The sequence below is a fragment of the Procambarus clarkii genome, chromosome 77, assembly GCF_040958095.1.
Source record: "Procambarus clarkii isolate CNS0578487 chromosome 77, FALCON_Pclarkii_2.0, whole genome shotgun sequence".
In the NCBI taxonomy this organism is placed as follows: Eukaryota; Metazoa; Arthropoda; class Malacostraca; order Decapoda; family Cambaridae; genus Procambarus; species Procambarus clarkii.
In genome coordinates, this window is record NC_091226.1 from 26,422,315 (window position 1) to 26,446,627 (window position 24,313).

At 32.1% G+C, this 24,313-nt stretch overlaps 1 protein-coding gene across 1 annotated transcript in view; it reads left to right on the plus strand.

Annotated features, from left to right (window-relative positions):
* The window catches only part of LOC138357353 (uncharacterized), a 187,363-nt gene extending 163,380 nt beyond the window's left edge, over positions 1-23,983 (plus strand). The window contains exons 2-3 of the mRNA XM_069314033.1: positions 22,333-23,765; positions 23,975-23,983. Coding sequence (XP_069170134.1) covers positions 22,333-23,765; positions 23,975-23,983 — 1,442 coding nt within the window. The remainder of the gene's footprint in view (positions 1-22,332; positions 23,766-23,974) is intronic.
* Positions 23,984-24,313: the final 330 nt, after the last annotated feature.

The window sequence follows — 24,313 nt, forward strand, 5'->3', positions numbered from 1 at the left end:
TTCAGCCGGAATAGAGCGGTTTTCGTGTACATCTTCCATCGGTAATATAAACGGAAAATCAGGAACATTTTAGTTAATTCTAATGAAAACACATTGGTTTTTATCATTTGTATTAGAAACAACATTGTCATATGTCTTTTCTTGGATCTAAATAATACGAAACCTCGCTCTATGATTTGAAGTTAAAATCCTCAAATATGGTTAAATAGAGACTTTTTTCACGTTTTTCATGTAGTTTGACTTTACGTAAATATATTCATTTTCACCAATATTTCGATACTATTTCATGTAGTATCACGATATGTGATTTGGCCTTGAAATCTCAGAATGTCGCATAATATTGCATTTTAAGCAAGTTTTCTTGCATTTTGTTTCGTACGAAAAATCTTCGAATTTAGCAATATTTTGACGTTTATCATCCCCCTTTTCCTCCATGTGATTTAAACAAAATATCATCGAATTAGGCAATATTTTGCCGTTTTTCCACGTTTCTGTGAATTTTCAGTTTTTGGGTATTAATTCATTATATATACGATAAAAATGATGCAAACACATAATTGATTAGATAATAACCTTAAATACTTCATTTTCAATCAACTATTTGTTTCTCGTTAAAATACTGAGTAAGATATTAAAAAGGGGAGAAGTTCTGTTTTTATTGCATATATCGACATTTCAGCCGGAATAGAGCGGTTTTCGAGTACATCTTCCATCGGTAATATTAACGGAAAATCAGGAACATTTTAATTAATTCTAATGAAAACACATTGGTTTTTATCATTTGTATTGGAAACAACATTGTCATATGTCTTTTCTTGGATCTAAATAATACGAAACCTCGCTCTATGATTTGAAGTTAAAATCCTCATATATGGTTAAATAGCGATTTTTTTCACGTTTTTCATGTAGTTTGATATTACGTAAATATATTCATTTTTACCAATATTTCGATACTATTTCATGTAGTATCACGATATGTGATTTGGCCTTGAAATCTCAGAATGTCGCAAAATATTGCATTTTAAGCAAGTTTTCTTGCATTTTGTTTCGTACGAAAAATCTTCGAATTTAGCAATATTTTGACGTTTATCATCCCCCTTTTCCTCCATGTGATTTAAACAAAATATCATCGAATTAGGCAATATTTTGCCGTTTTTCCACGTTTCTGTGAATTTTCAGTTTTTGGGTATTAATTCATTATATATACGATAAAAATGATGCAAACACATAATTGATTGGAAATTAACCTTAAATACTTCATTTTCAATCAACTATTTGTTTCTTGTTAAAATACTGAGTAGGATATTGAAAAGGGGAGAAGTTCGGTTTTTATTGCATATATCGACGTTTCAGCCGGATTTGAGCGGTTTTACGTTTACATCTTCCATCAATAATATAAACGGAAAATCAGGAACATTCTAATTAATTCTAATGTTAATTCTAATGAAAACAGATTGGTTTTATCATTTGTATTGGATACAACCTTGTCATATGTCTTTTCTTGGATCTAAATAATACGAAACCTCGCTCTATGATTTGAAGTTAAAATCCTCAAATATGGTTAAATAGTGACTTTTTTCACGTTTTTTATGTAGTTTGACATTACGTAAATATATTCATTTTCACCAATATTTCGATACTATTTCATGTAGTATCACGATATGTGATTTGGCCTTGAAATCTCAGAATGTCGCATAATATTGCATTTGAAGCAAGTTTTCTTGTATTTTGTTTCGTACGAAAAATCATCGAATTTAGCAATATTTTGACGTTTATTATCTCGTTTTCCTTCATGTTATTAAAACAAAATATCATCGAATTAGGCAATATTTTGCCGTTTTTCCACGTTTTTGTGAATTTTCAGTTTATGGGTATTAATTCATTATATATACGATAAAAATGATGCAAACACATAATTGATTAGATAATAACCTTAAATACTTCATTTTCAATCAACTATTTGTTTCTCGATAAAATACTGAGTAAGATATTGAAAAGGGGAGAAGTTCTGTTTTTATTGCATATATCGACATTTCAGCCGGAATAGAGCGGTTTTCGTGTACATCTTCCATCGGTAATATTAACGGAAAATCAGGAACATTTTAATTAATTCTAATGAAAACACATTGGTTTTTATCATTTGTATTGGAAATAACATTGTCATATGTCTTTTCTTGGATCTAAATAATACGAAACCTCGCTCTATGATTTGAAGTTAAAATCCTCATATATGGTTAAATAGCGATTTTTTTCACGTTTTTCATGTAGTTTGATATTACGTAAATATATTCATTTTTACCAATATTTCGATACTATTTCATGTAGTATCACGATATGTGATTTGGCCTTGAAATCTCAGAATGTCGCAAAATATTGCATTTTAAGCAAGTTTTCTTGCATTTTGTTTCGTACGAAAAATCTTCGAATTTAGCAATATTTTGACGTTTATCATCCCCCTTTTCCTCCATGTGATTTAAACAAAATATCATCGAATTAGGCAATATTTTGCCGTTTTTCCACGTTTCTGTGAATTTTCAGTTTTTGGGTATTAATTCATTATATATACGATAAAAATGATGCAAACACATAATTGATTGGAAATTAACCTTAAATACTTCATTTTCAATCAACTATTTGTTTCTTGTTAAAATACTGAGTAGGATATTGAAAAGGGGAGAAGTTCGGTTTTTATTGCATATATCGACGTTTCAGCCGGATTTGAGCGGTTTTACGTTTACATCTTCCATCAATAATATAAACGGAAAATCAGGAACATTCTAATTAATTCTAATGTTAATTCTAATGAAAACAGATTGGTTTTATCATTTGTATTGGATACAACCTTGTCATATGTCTTTTCTTGGATCTAAATAATACGAAACCTCGCTCTATGATTTGAAGTTAAAATCCTCAAATATGGTTAAATAGTGACTTTTTTCACGTTTTTTATGTAGTTTGACATTACGTAAATATATTCATTTTCACCAATATTTCGATACTATTTCATGTAGTATCACGATATGTGATTTGGCCTTGAAATCTCAGAATGTCGCATAATATTGCATTTGAAGCAAGTTTTCTTGTATTTTGTTTCGTACGAAAAATCATCGAATTTAGCAATATTTTGACGTTTATTATCTCGTTTTCCTTCATGTTATTAAAACAAAATATCATCGAATTAGGCAATATTTTGCCGTTTTTCCACGTTTTTGTGAATTTTCAGTTTATGGGTATTAATTCATTATATATACGATAAAAATGATGCAAACACATAATTGATTAGATAATAACCTTAAATACTTCATTTTCAATCAACTATTTGTTTCTCGATAAAATACTGAGTAAGATATTGAAAAGGGGAGAAGTTCTGTTTTTATTGCATATATCGACATTTCAGCCGGAATAGAGCGGTTTTCGTGTACATCTTCCATCGGTAATATTAACGGAAAATCAGGAACATTTTAATTAATTCTAATGAAAACACATTGGTTTTTATCATTTGTATTGGAAACAACATTGTCATATGTCTTTTCTTGGATCTAAATAATACGAAACCTCGCTCTATGATTTGAAGTTAAAATCCTCATATATGGTTAAATAGCGACTTTTTTCACGTTTTTCATGTAGTTTGATATTACGTAAATATATTCATTTTTACCAATATTTCGATACTATTTCATGTAGTATCACGATATGTGATTTGGCCTTGAAATCTCAGAATGTCGCATAATATTGCATTTTAAGCAAGTTTTCTTGCATTTTGTTCCGTACGAAAAATCTTCGAATTTAGCAATATTTTGACGTTTATCATCCCCCTTTTCCTCCTTGTGATTTAAACAAAATATCATCGAATTAGGCAATATTTTGCCGTTTTTCCACGTTTCTGTGAATTTTCAGTTTATGGGTATTAATTCATTATATATACGATAAAAATGATGCAAACACATAATTGATTGGAAATTAACCTTAAATACTTCATTTTCAATCAACTAGTTGTTTCTTGTTAAAATACTGAGTAGGATATTGAAAAGGGAGAACCCCCTTCTCCACACGGGAGACATCTCCCGTCACGCAGGGTGCAGTCGCACCTCCACAGATCTCCAGTATCAGCTCTTGATACTGGTAATGGCTCAAAAGGGCCACCACTTACGGGCTATTCATGCCCGTGCCACCTTTTGGGTGGCTTAATCTTTGTCAATCAATCAATCAAAAGGGGAGAAGTTCGGTTTTTATTGCATATATCGACGTTTCAGCCGGAATAGAGCGGTTTTACATGTACATCTTCCATCGGTAATATAAACGGAAAATCAGGAACATTCTAATTAATTCTAATGTTAATTCTAATGAAAACAGATTGGTTTTATCATTTGTATTGGAAACAACCTTGTCATATGTCTTTTCTTGGATCTAAATAATACGAAACCTCGCTATATGATTTGAAGTTAAAATCCTCAAATATGGTTAAATAGTGACTTTTTTCACGTTTTTCATGTAGTTTGACATTACGTAAATATATTCATTTTTTACCAATATTTCGATACTGTTTCATGTAGTATTACGATATGTGATTTGGCCTTGAAATCTCAGAATGTCGCAAAATATTGCATTTTAAGCAAGTTTTCTTGCATTTTGTTTCGTACGAAAAATCATCGAATTTAGCAATATTTTGACGTTTATCATCCCCCCTTTTCCTTCATGTGATTTAAACAAAATATCATCGAATTAGGCAATATTTTGCCGTTTTTCCACGTTTCTGTGAATTTTAAGTTTATGGGTATTAATTCATTATATATACGATAAAAATGATGCAAACACATAATTGATTAGATAATAACCTTAAATACTTCATTTTCAATCAACTATTTGTTTCTCGATAAAATACTGAGTAAGATATTGAAAAGGGGAGAAGTTCTGTTTTTATTGCATATATCGACATTTCAGCCGGAATAGAGCGGTTTTCGTGTACATCTTCCATCGGTAATATTAACGGAAAATGAGGAACATTTTAATTAATTCTAATGAAAACACATTGGTTTTTATCATTTGTATTGGAAACAACATTTTCATATGTCTTTTCTTGGATCTAAATAATACGAAACCTCGCTTTATGATTTGAAGTTAAAATCCTCATATATGGTTAAATAGCGACTTTTTTCACGTTTTTCATGTAGTTTGATATTACGTAAATATATTCATTTTTACCAATATTTCGATACTATTTCATGTAGTATCACGATATGTGATTTGGCCTTGAAATCTCAGAATGTCGCATAATATTGCATTTTAAGCAAGTTTTCTTGCATTTTGTTTCGTACGAAAAATCTTCGAATTTAGCAATATTTTGACGTTTATCATCCCCCTTTTCCTCCATGTGATTTAAACAAAATATCATCGAATTAGGCAATATTTTGCCGTTTTTCCACGTTTCTGTGAATTTTCAGTTTATGGGTATTAATTCATTATATATACGATAAAAATGATGCAAACACATAATTGATTGGAAATTAACCTTAAATACTTCATTTTCAATCAACTAGTTGTTTCTTGTTAAAATACTGAGTAGGATATTGAAAAGGGGAGAACCCCTTTCTCCACACGGGAGACATCTCCCGTCACGCAGGGTGCAGTCGTACCTCCACAGATCTCCAGTATCAGCTCTTGATACTGGTAATACCTCAAAAGGGCCACCATTTACGGGCTATTCATGCCCGTGCCACCTTTTGGGTGGCTTAATCTTTGTCAATCAATCAATCAAAAGGGGAGAAGTTCGGTTTTTATTGCATATATCGACGTTTCAGCCGGAATAGAGCGGTTTTACATGTACATCTTCCATCGGTAATATAAACGGAAAATCAGGAACATTCTAATTAATTCTAATGTTAATTCTAATGAAAACAGATTGGTTTTATCATTTGTATTGAAAACAACCTTGTCATATGTCTTTTCTTGGATCTAAATAATACGAAACCTCGCTATATGATTTGAAGTTAAAATCCTCAAATATGGTTAAATAGTGACTTTTTTCACGTTTTTCATGTAGTTTGACATTACGTAAATATATTCATTTTTTACCAATATTTCGATACTGTTTCATGTAGTATCACGATATGTGATTTGGCCTTGAAATCTCAGAATGTCGCAAAATATTGCATTTTAAGCAAGTTTTCTTGCATTTTGTTTCGTACGAAAAATCATCGAATTTAGCAATATTTTGACGTTTATCATCCCCCCTTTTCCTTCATGTGATTTAAACAAAATATCATCGAATTAGGCAATATTTTGCCGTTTTTCCACGTTTCTGTGAATTTTAAGTTTATGGGTATTAATTCATTATATATACGATAAAAATGATGCAAACACATAATTGATTAGATAATAACCTTAAATACTTCATTTTCAATCAACTATTTGTTTCTCGTTAAAATACTGAGTAGGATATTGAAAAGGGGAGAAGTTCTGTTTTTATTGCATATATCGACGTTTCAGCCGGAATAGAGCAGTTTTCGTGCACATCTTCCATCGGTAATATAAACGGAAAATCAGGAACATTTTAGTTAATTCTAATGAAAACACATTGGTTTTTATCATTTGTATTGGAAACAACATTGTCATATGTCTTTTCTTGGATCTAAATAATACGAAACCTCGCTCTATGATTTGAAGTTAAAATCCTCATATATGGTAAAATAGTGACTTTTTTCACGTTTTTCAAGTAGTGTGATTTTACGTAAATATATTCGTTTATACCAATATTTCGATACTATTTCATGTAGTATCACGATATGTGATTTGGCCTTCAAATCTCAGAATTTCGCATAATATTGCATTTTAAGCAAGTTTTCTTGCATTTTGTTTCGTACGAAAAATCATCGAATTTAGCAATATTTTGACGTTTATCATCTCCTTTTCCTTCATGTGATTTAAACAAAATATCATCGAATTAGGCAATATTTTGCCGTTTTTCCACGTTTTTGTGAATTTTCAGTCTTTCGGTATTAATTCATTAAATATACAATAAAAATGATGCAAACACATAATTGATTGGAAATTAACCTTAAATACTTCATTTTCGATCAACTATTTGTTTCTCGTTAAAATACTGAGTAGGATATTGAAAAGGGGAGAAGTTCGGTTTTTATTGCATATATCGACGTTTCAGCCGGAATAGAGCGGTTTTCGTGTACATCTTCCATCGGTAATATAAACGGAAAATCAGGAACATTTTAGTTAATTCTAATGAAAACACATTGGTTTTTATCATTTGTATTAGAAACAACATTGTCATATGTCTTTTCTTGGATCTAAATAATACGAAACCTCGCTCTATGATTTGAAGTTAAAATCCTCATATATGGTTAAATAGCGATTTTTTTCACGTTTTTCATGTAGTTTGATATTACGTAAATATATTCATTTTTACCAATATTTCGATACTATTTCATGTAGTATCACGATATGTGATTTGGCCTTGAAATCTCAGAATGTCGCAAAATATTGCATTTTAAGCAAGTTTTCTTGCATTTTGTTTCGTACGAAAAATCTTCGAATTTAGCAATATTTTGACGTTTATCATCCCCCTTTTCCTCCATGTGATTTAAACAAAATATCATCGAATTAGGCAATATTTTGCCGTTTTTCCACGTTTCTGTGAATTTTCAGTTTTTGGGTATTAATTCATTATATATACGATAAAAATGATGCAAACACATAATTGATTGGAAATTAACCTTAAATACTTCATTTTCAATCAACTATTTGTTTCTTGTTAAAATACTGAGTAGGATATTGAAAAGGGGAGAAGTTCGGTTTTTATTGCATATATCGACGTTTCAGCCGGATTTGAGCGGTTTTACGTTTACATCTTCCATCAATAATATAAACGGAAAATCAGGAACATTCTAATTAATTCTAATGTTAATTCTAATGAAAACAGATTGGTTTTATCATTTGTATTGGATACAACCTTGTCATATGTCTTTTCTTGGATCTAAATAATACGAAACCTCGCTCTATGATTTGAAGTTAAAATCCTCAAATATGGTTATATAGTGACTTTTTTCACGTTTTTTATGTAGTTTGACATTACGTAAATATATTCATTTTCACCAATATTTCGATACTATTTCATGTAGTATCACGATATGTGATTTGGCCTTGAAATCTCAGAATGTCGCATAATATTGCATTTGAAGCAAGTTTTCTTGTATTTTGTTTCGTACGAAAAATCATCGAATTTAGCAATATTTTGACGTTTATTATCTCGTTTTCCTTCATGTTATTAAAACAAAATATCATCGAATTAGGCAATATTTTGCCGTTTTTCCACGTTTTTGTGAATTTTCAGTTTATGGGTATTAATTCATTATATATACGATAAAAATGATGCAAACACATAATTGATTAGATAATAACCTTAAATACTTCATTTTCAATCAACTATTTGTTTCTCGATAATATACTGAGTAAGATATTGAAAAGGGGAGAAGTTCTGTTTTTATTGCATATATCGACATTTCAGCCGGAATAGAGCGGTTTTCGTGTACAACTTCCATCGGTAATATTAACGGAAAATCAGGAACATTTTAATTAATTCTAATGAAAACACATTGGTTTTTATCATTTGTATTGGAAACAACATTGTCATATGTCTTTTCTTGGATCTAAATAATACGAAACCTCGCTCTATGATTTGAAGTTAAAATCCTCATATATGGTTAAATAGCGACTTTTTTCACGTTTTTCATGTAGTTTGATATTACGTAAATATATTCATTTTTACCAATATTTCGATACTATTTCATGTAGTATCACGATATGTGATTTGGCCTTGAAATCTCAGAATGTCGCATAATATTGCATTTTAAGCAAGTTTTCTTGCATTTTGTTCCATACGAAAAATCTTCGAATTTAGCAATACTTTGACGTTTATCATCCCCCTTTTCCTCCTTGTGATTTAAACAAAATATCATCGAATTAGGCAATATTTTGCCGTTTTTCCACGTTTCTGTGAATTTTCAGTTTATGGGTATTAATTCATTATATATACGATAAAAATGATGCAAACACATAATTGATTGGAAATTAACCTTAAATACTTCATTTTCAATCAACTAGTTGTTTCTTGTTAAAATACTGAGTAGGATATTGAAAAGGGAGAACCCCCTTCTCCACACGGGAGACATCTCCCGTCACGCAGGGTGCAGTCGCACCTCCACAGATCTCCAGTATCAGCTCTTGATACTGGTAATGGCTCAAAAGGGCCACCACTTACGGGCTATTCATGCCCGTGCCACCTTTTGGGTGGCTTAATCTTTGTCAATCAATCAATCAAAAGGGGAGAAGTTCGGTTTTTATTGCATATATCGACGTTTCAGCCGGAATAGAGCGGTTTTACATGTACATCTTCCATCGGTAATATAAACGGAAAATCAGGAACATTCTAATTAATTCTAATGTTAATTCTAATGAAAACAGATTGGTTTTATCATTTGTATTGGAAACAACCTTGTCATATGTCTTTTCTTGGATCTAAATAATACGAAACCTCGCTATATGATTTGAAGTTAAAATCCTCAAATATGGTTAAATAGTGACTTTTTTCACGTTTTTCATGTAGTTTGACATTACGTAAATATATTCATTTTTTACCAATATTTCGATACTGTTTCATGTAGTATCACGATATGTGATTTGGCCTTGAAATCTCAGAATGTCGCAAAATATTGCATTTTAAGCAAGTTTTCTTGCATTTTGTTTCGTACGAAAAATCATCGAATTTAGCAATATTTTGACGTTTATCATCCCCCTTTTCCTTCATGTGATTTAAACAAAATATCATCGAATTAGGCAATATTTTGCCGTTTTTCCACGTTTCTGTGAATTTTAGGTTTATGGGTATTAATTCATTATATATACGATAAAAATGATGCAAACACATAATTGATTAGATAATAACCTTAAATACTTCATTTTCAATCAACTATTTGTTTCTCGTTAAAATGCTGAGTAGGATATTGAAAAGGGGAGAAGTTCTGTTTTTATTGCATATATCGACGTTTCAGCCGGAATAGAGCGGTTTTCGTGTACATCTTCCATCGGTAATATAAACGGAAAATCAGGAACATTTTAGTTAATTCTAATGAAAACACATTGGTTTTTATCATTTGTATTAGAAACAACATTGTCATATGTCTTTTCTTGGATCTAAATAATACGAAACCTCGCTCTATGATTTGAAGTTAAAATCCTCAAATATGGTTAAATAGAGACTTTTTTCACGTTTTTCATGTAGTTTGACTTTACGTAAATATATTCATTTTCACCAATATTTCGATACTATTTCATGTAGTATCACGATATGTGATTTGGCCTTGAAATCTCAGAATGTCGCATAATATTGCATTTTAAGCAAGTTTTCTTGCATTTTGTTTCGTACGAAAAATCTTCGAATTTAGCAATATTTTGACGTTTATCATCCCCCTTTTCCTCCATGTGATTTAAACAAAATATCATCGAATTAGGCAATATTTTGCCGTTTTTCCACGTTTCTGTGAATTTTCAGTTTTTGGGTATTAATTCATTATATATACGATAAAAATGATGCAAACACATAATTGATTAGATAATAACCTTAAATACTTCATTTTCAATCAACTATTTGTTTCTCGTTAAAATACTGAGTAAGATATTAAAAAGGGGAGAAGTTCTGTTTTTATTGCATATATCGACATTTCAGCCGGAATAGAGCGGTTTTCGAGTACATCTTCCATCGGTAATATTAACGGAAAATCAGGAACATTTTAATTAATTCTAATGAAAACACATTGGTTTTTATCATTTGTATTGGAAACAACATTGTCATATGTCTTTTCTTGGATCTAAATAATACGAAACCTCGCTCTATGATTTGAAGTTAAAATCCTCATATATGGTTAAATAGCGATTTTTTTCACGTTTTTCATGTAGTTTGATATTACGTAAATATATTCATTTTTACCAATATTTCGATACTATTTCATGTAGTATCACGATATGTGATTTGGCCTTGAAATCTCAGAATGTCGCAAAATATTGCATTTTAAGCAAGTTTTCTTGCATTTTGTTTCGTACGAAAAATCTTCGAATTTAGCAATATTTTGACGTTTATCATCCCCCTTTTCCTCCATGTGATTTAAACAAAATATCATCGAATTAGGCAATATTTTGCCGTTTTTCCACGTTTCTGTGAATTTTCAGTTTTTGGGTATTAATTCATTATATATACGATAAAAATGATGCAAACACATAATTGATTGGAAATTAACCTTAAATACTTCATTTTCAATCAACTATTTGTTTCTTGTTAAAATACTGAGTAGGATATTGAAAAGGGGAGAAGTTCGGTTTTTATTGCATATATCGACGTTTCAGCCGGATTTGAGCGGTTTTACGTTTACATCTTCCATCAATAATATAAACGGAAAATCAGGAACATTCTAATTAATTCTAATGTTAATTCTAATGAAAACAGATTGGTTTTATCATTTGTATTGGATACAACCTTGTCATATGTCTTTTCTTGGATCTAAATAATACGAAACCTCGCTCTATGATTTGAAGTTAAAATCCTCAAATATGGTTAAATAGTGACTTTTTTCACGTTTTTTATGTAGTTTGACATTACGTAAATATATTCATTTTCACCAATATTTCGATACTATTTCATGTAGTATCACGATATGTGATTTGGCCTTGAAATCTCAGAATGTCGCATAATATTGCATTTGAAGCAAGTTTTCTTGTATTTTGTTTCGTACGAAAAATCATCGAATTTAGCAATATTTTGACGTTTATTATCTCGTTTTCCTTCATGTTATTAAAACAAAATATCATCGAATTAGGCAATATTTTGCCGTTTTTCCACGTTTTTGTGAATTTTCAGTTTATGGGTATTAATTCATTATATATACGATAAAAATGATGCAAACACATAATTGATTAGATAATAACCTTAAATACTTCATTTTCAATCAACTATTTGTTTCTCGTTAAAATGCTGAGTAGGATATTGAAAAGGGGAGAAGTTCTGTTTTTATTGCATATATCGACGTTTCAGCCGGAATAGAGCGGTTTTCGTGTACATCTTCCATCGGTAATATAAACGGAAAATCAGGAACATTTTAGTTAATTCTAATGAAAACACATTGGTTTTTATCATTTGTATTAGAAACAACATTGTCATATGTCTTTTCTTGGATCTAAATAATACGAAACCTCGCTCTATGATTTGAAGTTAAAATCCTCAAATATGGTTAAATAGAGACTTTTTTCACGTTTTTCATGTAGTTTGACTTTACGTAAATATATTCATTTTCACCAATATTTCGATACTATTTCATGTAGTATCACGATATGTGATTTGGCCTTGAAATCTCAGAATGTCGCATAATATTGCATTTTAAGCAAGTTTTCTTGCATTTTGTTTCGTACGAAAAATCTTCGAATTTAGCAATATTTTGACGTTTATCATCCCCCTTTTCCTCCATGTGATTTAAACAAAATATCATCGAATTAGGCAATATTTTGCCGTTTTTCCACGTTTCTGTGAATTTTCAGTTTTTGGGTATTAATTCATTATATATACGATAAAAATGATGCAAACACATAATTGATTAGATAATAACCTTAAATACTTCATTTTCAATCAACTATTTGTTTCTCGTTAAAATACTGAGTAAGATATTAAAAAGGGGAGAAGTTCTGTTTTTATTGCATATATCGACATTTCAGCCGGAATAGAGCGGTTTTCGAGTACATCTTCCATCGGTAATATTAACGGAAAATCAGGAACATTTTAATTAATTCTAATGAAAACACATTGGTTTTTATCATTTGTATTGGAAACAACATTGTCATATGTCTTTTCTTGGATCTAAATAATACGAAACCTCGCTCTATGATTTGAAGTTAAAATCCTCATATATGGTTAAATAGCGATTTTTTTCACGTTTTTCATGTAGTTTGATATTACGTAAATATATTCATTTTTACCAATATTTCGATACTATTTCATGTAGTATCACGATATGTGATTTGGCCTTGAAATCTCAGAATGTCGCAAAATATTGCATTTTAAGCAAGTTTTCTTGCATTTTGTTTCGTACGAAAAATCTTCGAATTTAGCAATATTTTGACGTTTATCATCCCCCTTTTCCTCCATGTGATTTAAACAAAATATCATCGAATTAGGCAATATTTTGCCGTTTTTCCACGTTTCTGTGAATTTTCAGTTTTTGGGTATTAATTCATTATATATACGATAAAAATGATGCAAACACATAATTGATTGGAAATTAACCTTAAATACTTCATTTTCAATCAACTATTTGTTTCTTGTTAAAATACTGAGTAGGATATTGAAAAGGGGAGAAGTTCGGTTTTTATTGCATATATCGACGTTTCAGCCGGATTTGAGCGGTTTTACGTTTACATCTTCCATCAATAATATAAACGGAAAATCAGGAACATTCTAATTAATTCTAATGTTAATTCTAATGAAAACAGATTGGTTTTATCATTTGTATTGGATACAACCTTGTCATATGTCTTTTCTTGGATCTAAATAATACGAAACCTCGCTCTATGATTTGAAGTTAAAATCCTCAAATATGGTTAAATAGTGACTTTTTTCACGTTTTTTATGTAGTTTGACATTACGTAAATATATTCATTTTCACCAATATTTCGATACTATTTCATGTAGTATCACGATATGTGATTTGGCCTTGAAATCTCAGAATGTCGCATAATATTGCATTTGAAGCAAGTTTTCTTGTATTTTGTTTCGTACGAAAAATCATCGAATTTAGCAATATTTTGACGTTTATTATCTCGTTTTCCTTCATGTTATTAAAACAAAATATCATCGAATTAGGCAATATTTTGCCGTTTTTCCACGTTTTTGTGAATTTTCAGTTTATGGGTATTAATTCATTATATATACGATAAAAATGATGCAAACACATAATTGATTAGATAATAACCTTAAATACTTCATTTTCAATCAACTATTTGTTTCTCGATAAAATACTGAGTAAGATATTGAAAAGGGGAGAAGTTCTGTTTTTATTGCATATATCGACATTTCAGCCGGAATAGAGCGGTTTTCGTGTACATCTTCCATCGGTAATATTAACGGAAAATCAGGAACATTTTAATTAATTCTAATGAAAACACATTGGTTTTTATCATTTGTATTGGAAATAACATTGTCATATGTCTTTTCTTGGATCTAAATAATACGAAACCTCGCTCTATGATTTGAAGTTAAAATCCTCATATATGGTTAAATAGCGATTTTTTTCACGTTTTTCATGTAGTTTGATATTACGTAAATATATTCATTTTTACCAATATTTCGATACTATTTCATGTAGTATCACGATATGTGATTTGGCCTTGAAATCTCAGAATGTCGCAAAATATTGCATTTTAAGCAAGTTTTCTTGCATTTTGTTTCGTACGAAAAATCTTCGAATTTAGCAATATTTTGACGTTTATCATCCCCCTTTTCCTCCATGTGATTTAAACAAAATATCATCGAATTAGGCAATATTTTGCCGTTTTTCCACGTTTCTGTGAATTTTCAGTTTTTGGGTATTAATTCATTATATATACGATAAAAATGATGCAAACACATAATTGATTGGAAATTAACCTTAAATACTTCATTTTCAATCAACTATTTGTTTCTTGTTAAAATACTGAGTAGGATATTGAAAAGGGGAGAAGTTCGGTTTTTATTGCATATATCGACGTTTCAGCCGGATTTGAGCGGTTTTACGTTTACATCTTCCATCAATAATATAAACGGAAAATCAGGAACATTCTAATTAATTCTAATGTTAATTCTAATGAAAACAGATTGGTTTTATCATTTGTATTGGATACAACCTTGTCATATGTCTTTTCTTGGATCTAAATAATACGAAACCTCGCTCTATGATTTGAAGTTAAAATCCTCAAATATGGTTAAATAGTGACTTTTTTCACGTTTTTTATGTAGTTTGACATTACGTAAATATATTCATTTTCACCAATATTTCGATACTATTTCATGTAGTATCACGATATGTGATTTGGCCTTGAAATCTCAGAATGTCGCATAATATTGCATTTGAAGCAAGTTTTCTTGTATTTTGTTTCGTACGAAAAATCATCGAATTTAGCAATATTTTGACGTTTATTATCTCGTTTTCCTTCATGTTATTAAAACAAAATATCATCGAATTAGGCAATATTTTGCCGTTTTTCCACGTTTTTGTGAATTTTCAGTTTATGGGTATTAATTCATTATATATACGATAAAAATGATGCAAACACATAATTGATTAGATAATAACCTTAAATACTTCATTTTCAATCAACTATTTGTTTCTCGATAAAATACTGAGTAAGATATTGAAAAGGGGAGAAGTTCTGTTTTTATTGCATATATCGACATTTCAGCCGGAATAGAGCGGTTTTCGTGTACATCTTCCATCGGTAATATTAACGGAAAATCAGGAACATTTTAATTAATTCTAATGAAAACACATTGGTTTTTATCATTTGTATTGGAAATAACATTGTCATATGTCTTTTCTTGGATCTAAATAATACGAAACCTCGCTCTATGATTTGAAGTTAAAATCCTCATATATGGTTAAATAGCGATTTTTTTCACGTTTTTCATGTAGTTTGATATTACGTAAATATATTCATTTTTACCAATATTTCGATACTATTTCATGTAGTATCACGATATGTGATTTGGCCTTGAAATCTCAGAATGTCGCAAAATATTGCATTTTAAGCAAGTTTTCTTGCATTTTGTTTCGTACGAAAAATCTTCGAATTTAGCAATATTTTGACGTTTATCATCCCCCTTTTCCTCCATGTGATTTAAACAAAATATCATCGAATTAGGCAATATTTTGCCGTTTTTCCACGTTTCTGTGAATTTTCAGTTTTTGGGTATTAATTCATTATATATACGATAAAAATGATGCAAACACATAATTGATTGGAAATTAACCTTAAATACTTCATTTTCAATCAACTATTTGTTTCTTGTTAAAATACTGAGTAGGATATTGAAAAGGGGAGAAGTTCGGTTTTTATTGCATATATCGACGTTTCAGCCGGATTTGAGCGGTTTTACGTTTACATCTTCCATCAATAATATAAACGGAAAATCAGGAACATTCTAATTAATTCTAATGTTAATTCTAATGAAAACAGATTGGTTTTATCATTTGTATTGGATACAACCTTGTCATATGTCTTTTCTTGGATCTAAATAATACGAAACCTCGCTCTATGATTTGAAGTTAAAATCCTCAAATATGGTTAAATAGTGAATTTTCACGTTTTTTATGTAGTTTGACATTACGTAAATATATTCATTTTCACCAATATTTCGATACTATTTCATGTAGTATCACGATATGTGATTTGGCCTTGAAATCTCAGAATGTCGCATAATATTGCATTTGAAGCAAGTTTTCTTGTATTTTGTTTCGTACGAAAAATCATCGAATTTAGCAATATTTTGACGTTTATTATCTCGTTTTCCTTCATGTTATTAAAACAAAATATCATCGAATTAGGCAATATTTTGCCGTTTTTCCACGTTTTTGTGAATTTTCAGTTTATGGGTATTAATTCATTATATATACGATAAAAATGATGCAAACACATAATTGATTAGATAATAACCTTAAATACTTCATTTTCAATCAACTATTTGTTTCTCGATAAAATACTGAGTAAGATATTGAAAAGGGGAGAAGTTCTGTTTTTATTGCATATATCGACATTTCAGCCGGAATAGAGCGGTTTTCGTGTACATCTTCCATCGGTAATATTAACGGAAAATCAGGAACATTTTAATTAATTCTAATGAAAACACATTGGTTTTTATCATTTGTATTGGAAACAACATTGTCATATGTCTTTTCTTGGATCTAAATAATACGAAACCTCGCTCTATGATTTGAAGTTAAAATCCTCATATATGGTTAAATAGCGACTTTTTTCACGTTTTTCATGTAGTTTGATATTACGTAAATATATTCATTTTTACCAATATTTCGATACTATTTCATGTAGTATCACGATATGTGATTTGGCCTTGAAATCTCAGAATGTCGCATAATATTGCATTTTAAGCAAGTTTTCTTGCATTTTGTTCCGTACGAAAAATCTTCGAATTTAGCAATATTTTGACGTTTATCATCCCCCTTTTCCTCCTTGTGATTTAAACAAAATATCATCGAATTAGGCAATATTTTGCCGTTTTTCCACGTTTCTGTGAATTTTCAGTTTATGGGTATAAATTCATTATATATACGATAAAAATGATGCAAACACATAATTGATTGGAAATTAACCTTAAATACTTCATTTTCAATCAACTAGTTGTTTCTTGTTAAAATACTGAGTAGGATATTGAAAAGGGAGAACCCCCTTCTCCACACGGGAGACATCTCCCGTCACGCAGGGTGCAGTCGCACCTCCACAGATCTCCAGTATCAGCTCTTGATACTGGTAATGGCTCAAAAGGGCCACCACTTACGGGCTATTCATGCCCGTGCCACCTTTTGGGTGGCTTAATCTTTGTCAATCAATCAATCAAAAGGGGAGAAGTTCGGTTTTTATTGCATATATCGACGTTTCAGCCGGAATAGAGCGGTTTTACATGTACATCTTCCATCGGTAATATAAACGGAAAATCAGGAACATTCTAATTAATTCTAATGTTAATTCTAATGAAAACAGATTGGTTTTATCATTTGTATTGGAAACAACCTTGTCATATGTCTTTTCTTGGATCTAAATAATACGAAACCTCGCTATATGATTTGAAGTTAAAATCCTCAAATATGGTTAAATAGTGACTTTTTTCACGTTTTTCATGTAGTTTGACATTACGTAAATATATTCATTTTTTACCAATATTTCGATACTGTTTCATGTAGTATTACGATATGTGATTTGGCCTTGAAATCTCAGAATGTCGCAAAATATTGCATTTTAAGCAAGTTTTCTTGCATTTTGTTTCGTACGAAAAATCATCGAATTTAGCAATATTTTGACGTTTATCATCCCCCCTTTTCCTTCATGTGATTTAAACAAAATATCATCGAATTAGGCAATATTTTGCCGTTTTTCCACGTTTCTGTGAATTTTAAGTTTATGGGTATTAATTCATTATATATACGATAAAAATGATGCAAACACATAATTGATTAGATAATAACCTTAAATACTTCATTTTCAATCAACTATTTGTTTCTCGATAAAATACTGAGTAAGATATTGAAAAGGGGAGAAGTTCTGTTTTTATTGCATATATCGACATTTCAGCCGGAATAGAGCGGTTTTCGTGTACATCTTCCATCGGTAATATTAACGGAAAATGAGGAACATTTTAATTAATTCTAATGAAAACACATTGGTTTTTATCATTTGTATTGGAAACAACATTTTCATATGTCTTTTCTTGGATCTAAATAATACGAAACCTCGCTTTATGATTTGAAGTTAAAATCCTCATATATGGTTAAATAGCGACTTTTTTCACGTTTTTCATGTAGTTTGATATTACGTAAATATATTCATTTTTACCAATATTTCGATACTATTTCATGTAGTATCACGATATGTGATTTGGCCTTGAAATCTCAGAATGTCGCATAATATTGCATTTTAAGCAAGTTTTCTTGCATTTTGTTTCGTACGAAAAATCTTTGAATTTAGCAATATTTTGACGTTTATCATCCCCCTTTTCCTCCATGTGATTTAAACAAAATATCATCGAATTAGGCAATATTTTGCCGTTTTTCCACGTTTCTGTGAATTTTCAGTTTATGGGTATTAATTCATTATATATACGATAAAAATGATGCAAACACATAATTGATTGGAAATTAACCTTAAATACTTCATTTTCAATCAACTAGTTGTTTCTTGTTAAAATACTGAGTAGGATATTGAAAAGGGGAGAACCCCTTTCTCCACACGGGAGACATCTCCCGTCACGCAGGGTGCAGTCGTACCTCCACAGATCTCCAGTATCAGCTCTTGATACTGGTAATACCTCAAAAGGGCCACCACTTACGGGCTATTCATGCCCGTGCCACCTTTTGGGTGGCTTAATCTTTGTCAATCAATCAATCAAAAGGGGAGAAGTTCGGTTTTTATTGCATATATCGACGTTTCAGCCGGAATAGAGCGGTTTTACATGTACATCTTCCATCGGTAATATAAACGGAAAATCAGGAACATTCTAATTAATTCTAATGTTAATTCTAATGAAAACAGATTGGTTTTATCATTTGTATTGAAAACAACCTTGTCATATGTCTTTTCTTGGATCTAAATAATACGAAACCTCGCTATATGATTTGAAGTTAAAATCCTCAAATATGGTTAAATAGTGACTTTTTTCACGTTTTTCATGTAGTTTGACATTACGTAAATATATTCATTTTTTACCAATATTTCGATACTGTTTCATGTAGTATCACGATATGTGATTTGGCCTTGAAATCTCAGAATGTCGCAAAATATTGCATTTTAAGCAAGTTTTCTTGCATTTTGTTTCGTACGAAAAATCATCGAATTTAGCAATATTTTGACGTTTATCATCCCCCCTTTTCCTTCATGTGATTTAAACAAAATATCATCGAATTAGGCAATATTTTGCCGTTTTTCCACGTTTCTGTGAATTTTAAGTTTATGGGTATTAATTCATTATATATACGATAAAAATGATGCAAACACATAATTGATTAGATAATAACCTTAAATACTTCATTTTCAATCAACTATTTGTTTCTCGTTAAAATACTGAGTAGGATATTGAAAAGGGGAGAAGTTCTGTTTTTATTGCATATATCGACGTTTCAGCCGGAATAGAGCAGTTTTCGTGCACATCTTCCATCAGTAATATAAACGGAAAATCAGGAACATTTTAGTTAATTCTAATGAAAACACATTGTTTTTTATCATTTGTATTGGAAACAACATTGTCATATGTCTTTTCTTGGATCTAAATAATACGAAACCTCGCTCTATGATTTGAAGTTAAAATCCTCATATATGGTAAAATAGTGACTTTTTTCACGTTTTTCAAGTAGTGTGATTTTACGTAAATATATTCGTTTATACCAATATTTCGATACTATTTCATGTAGTATCACGATATGTGATTTGGCCTTCAAATCTCAGAATTTCGCATAATATTGCATTTTAAGCAAGTTTTCTTGCATTTTGTTTCGTACGAAAAATCATCGAATTTAGCAATATTTTGACGTTTATCATCTCCTTTTCCTTCATGTGATTTAAACAAAATATCATCGAATTAGGCAATATTTTGCCGTTTTTCCACGTTTTTGTGAATTTTCAGTCTTTCGGTATTAATTCATTAAATATACAATAAAAATGATGCAAACACATAATTGATTGGAAATTAACCTTAAATACTTCATTTTCGATCAACTATTTGTTTCTCGTTAAAATACTGAGTAGGATATTGAAAAGGGGAGAAGTTCGGTTTTTATTGCATATATCGACGTTTCAGCCGGATTTGAGCGGTTTTACGTTTACATCTTCCATCGGTAATATAAACGGAAAATCAGGAAAATTCTAATTAATTCTAATGTTAGTTCTAATGAAAACAGATTGGTTTTATCACTTGTATTGGATACAACCTTGTCATATGTCTTTTCTTGGATCTAAATAATACGAAACCTCGCTCTATGATTTGAAGTTAAAATCCTCAAATATGGTTAAATAGTGACTTTTTTCACGTTTTTCATGTAGTTTGACATTACGTAAATATATTCATTTTTTACCAATATTTCGATACTGTTTCATGTAGTATCACGATATGTGATTTGGCCTTGAAATCTCAGAATGTCGCAAAATATTGCATTTTAAGCAAGTTTTCTTGCATTTTGTTTCGTACGAAAAATCATCGAATTTAGCAATATTTTGACGTTTATCATCCCCCCTTTTCCTTCATGTGATTTAAACAAAATATCATCGAATTAGGCAATATTTTGCCGTTTTTCCACGTTTCTGTGAATTTTAAGTTTATGGGTATTAATTCATTATATATACGATAAAAATGATGCAAACACATAATTGACTAGATAATAACCTTAAATACTTCATTTTCAATCAACTATTTGTTTTTTGATAAAATACTGAGTAAGATATTGAAAAGGGGAGAAGTTCTGTTTTTATTGCATATATCGACATTTCAGCCGGAATAGAGCGGTTTTCGTGTACATCTTCCATCGGTAATATTAACGGAAAATCAGGAACATTTTAATTAATTCTAATGAAAACACATTGGTTTTTATCATTTGTATTGGAAACAACATTGTCATATGTCTTTTCTTGGATCTAAATAATACGAAACCTCGCTCTATGATTTGAAGTTAAAATCCTCAAATATGGTTAAATAGTGACTTTTTTCACGTTTTTCATGTAGTTTGACATTACGTAAATATATTCATTTTCACCAATATTTCGATACTATTTCATGCAGTATCACGATATGTGATTTGGCCTTGAAATCTCAGAATGTCGCATAATATTGCATTTGAAGCAAGTTTTCTTGTATTATGTTTCGTACGAAAAATCATCGAATTTAGCAATATTTTGACGTTTATTATCTCCTTTTCCTTCATGTTATTAAAACAAAATATCATCGAATTAGGCAATATTTTGCCGTTTTTCCACGTTTTTGTGAATTTTCAGTTTATGGGTATTAATTCATTATATATACGATAAAAATGATGCAAACACATAATTGATTAGATAATAGCCTTAAATACTTCATTTTCGGGAGGAATCCCGATCATATGTGGCATTCTTCCAAGAAAGGGAGTGGGAGGTGAGTGGATGTCGGGGGCGCTTGGTGTCAGTTGCCGGCTGGAGGGATGTTGCGGGTCAAATGCAGTGTCTTTCGTGGACAACTGGGAACACTTCTGTGGAGGAGGTGAGGTGTGTGCTCGTGATGGGGTGCATCTGTCGAGGGCTGGGGTTGTTGCTGTTGCGAGCTCGCTGGAAGGAGTGGTTGGGGGTGTTTGTTTGGGTTTGGACTGTTGGTGGGTAGAGGTATGGGAGTTGGTTTGGAGGAGGGAGGTGATTGAAGTGTGTGTTTGTGGGAGAGGGGAGTTGGCGGGGCGATCAGGGAGAGAGAAGGTCCGCGGGGTAACAATTCACTTAGGGTGTATTGCGCTAGCAGTGGAAGTCTGAGAAGTGGAATTAGCGAGTTGAATGCTCTTGTCTGCACAGAGGAAATTGATATTGTTGCACTTACCGAAACGTGGGTGAATGTAGAAAGTGGAGAACTGTTGGCTGAATGTCCAATGTGTGGATTTAGACTGTTTCACACAGATAGATGTATTGGACGAGGAGGTGGAGTGGCCATGTGTGTTGGGGACAGTTTGAAGTGTAGTCTCGGAGAGGGAATCAAAACGGAGCCACGCACGGAAGCTGTTTGGATTGAATTAGACGAGGAAGCTGATGATATTATGGTAGGAGTAATGTGTGGGCCGCCAAGTTTGGACAGAGTGGGGGCGGGGCATCTATGGGATGAAATGTCTAGAGCATCTAGATCTAGCAGTATTTATGTCGTGGGTGACTTTAATTTTGGCGGAGTGGGCTGGTTGAACAAAGCAGGGAGTGGTGAAGCAGAGGATTTTCTGGAATTGGTTGACGATTGCTTTCTTGCGCAACACGTTGGGGAGCCGGCGCGGGAAGGTGATATTTTGGATTTAGTGTTGACTAACAGGGAAGCGCAGGTTGGTGACGTCGAGGTAGGGAGTGAGCTGGGGAGCAGTGATCGCAAAGAGGTCAGATTTGGCATGGAATGGAGTGGACCAGTGGGGGAGGGTTCTGTTGGGGTGCCAGATTTTCGAAAGGCTGATTTTGGTAGCCTAGGAGGTTTTTTGGGTCAAATTGATTGGAGGAGCTTGGGTGTGGGGTGTGGGCCGGTCTTGGAGCGAGACGTGGGCCCAGCGGTGGGTGACTTAAGTGGGGATTTCGATGTGGATTCGATGTATAACTTATTTGAGAATATTCTGGGCGGAGCACAGGAGCGTGGTGTGCCATGCAAGTTGAGTGGATCGTGTGCTAGTGACCCAGAGTGGATGACAGAGGGTTTGAAGAGCCTTGTAGGGGGGGGGAGAGCTTGGTACAAAAGGATTGAGGGTGGGGAGGTTACTTTGGAGCAGGAATTCGTACAACTGGTTAGAAATGTTAGGAAGGAGATGGGGAAAGCAAAGGGAAACTATGAAGTCCGCGTGGCGGGGCGGGCGGGGACAGGTCCTAAGGGGTTTTTTCGGTTATATCGTGCTGGGACTGGGGAAGGGATGGGTCCATTGAAAACTGAGACGGGTCAGGTAACGGATGGTGATGGGGAGATGAGTGGTATTTTTGATAAATGTTTTGTATCTGTATTTACTGGGGAGGAACTTGGCAGTGTGCCTTCGGCCGAGCAAGTCTGTGTGGGTGGGGACGGGGACGGGTTGACGAGTTTGGCGGTTGCCAGGGAGGATGTTCTTGAGCAGGTAGTGAAACTCGAGCCAAACAGGTCCCCAGGGCCGGATGGGGTGTTTGCTGGGGTGCTTGGGGAATGCAAAGAGGAGCTTTGTGACCCACTGTCAACCATATTTGATGGATCAGTGGAGTCGGGCAGGGTGCCAGAGTTTTGGAAGGTTGCTAATGTGATACCAGTTTTTAGGAGGGGAGATGGATCACTTGCGTCTGGCTGTCGACCAGTTGGCCTGGCGTCTATTGTGGGAAGGTTGCTCGAATCTGTGGTGGCAAATGAAATTCGTCTTCATCTTGAAAAACATAAATTAGTGGTTGAGTCGCAACATGGTTTTATGGGTGGCCGTTCATGTTTGACAAATTTGTTATCTTTTTGTTCTAGCATTGTTGAGGCAGTTGATGGTGGTGGGGGTTGCGATGTTGTGTGCCTTGACTTTGGCAAAGCTTTTGATACAGTGCCACATGAAAGACTGATTAAAAAAAATAGAGTCTCATGGTATTGGGGGTGCTATATTAAGCTGGATTAGGGCATGGCTATACCAAAGGAAACAGAGAGTTAGTATCAATGGAATCAAGTCAGAGTGGGAAAATGTTGTAAGTGGAGTGCCTCAAGGCTCTGTCCTGGGACCTCTGTTGTTTATAATATATATAAATGATTTAGATTCAGGTTTGAGTAGCAACATTTGCAAATTTGCCGATGATACGAAAATCGGTAGGGAAA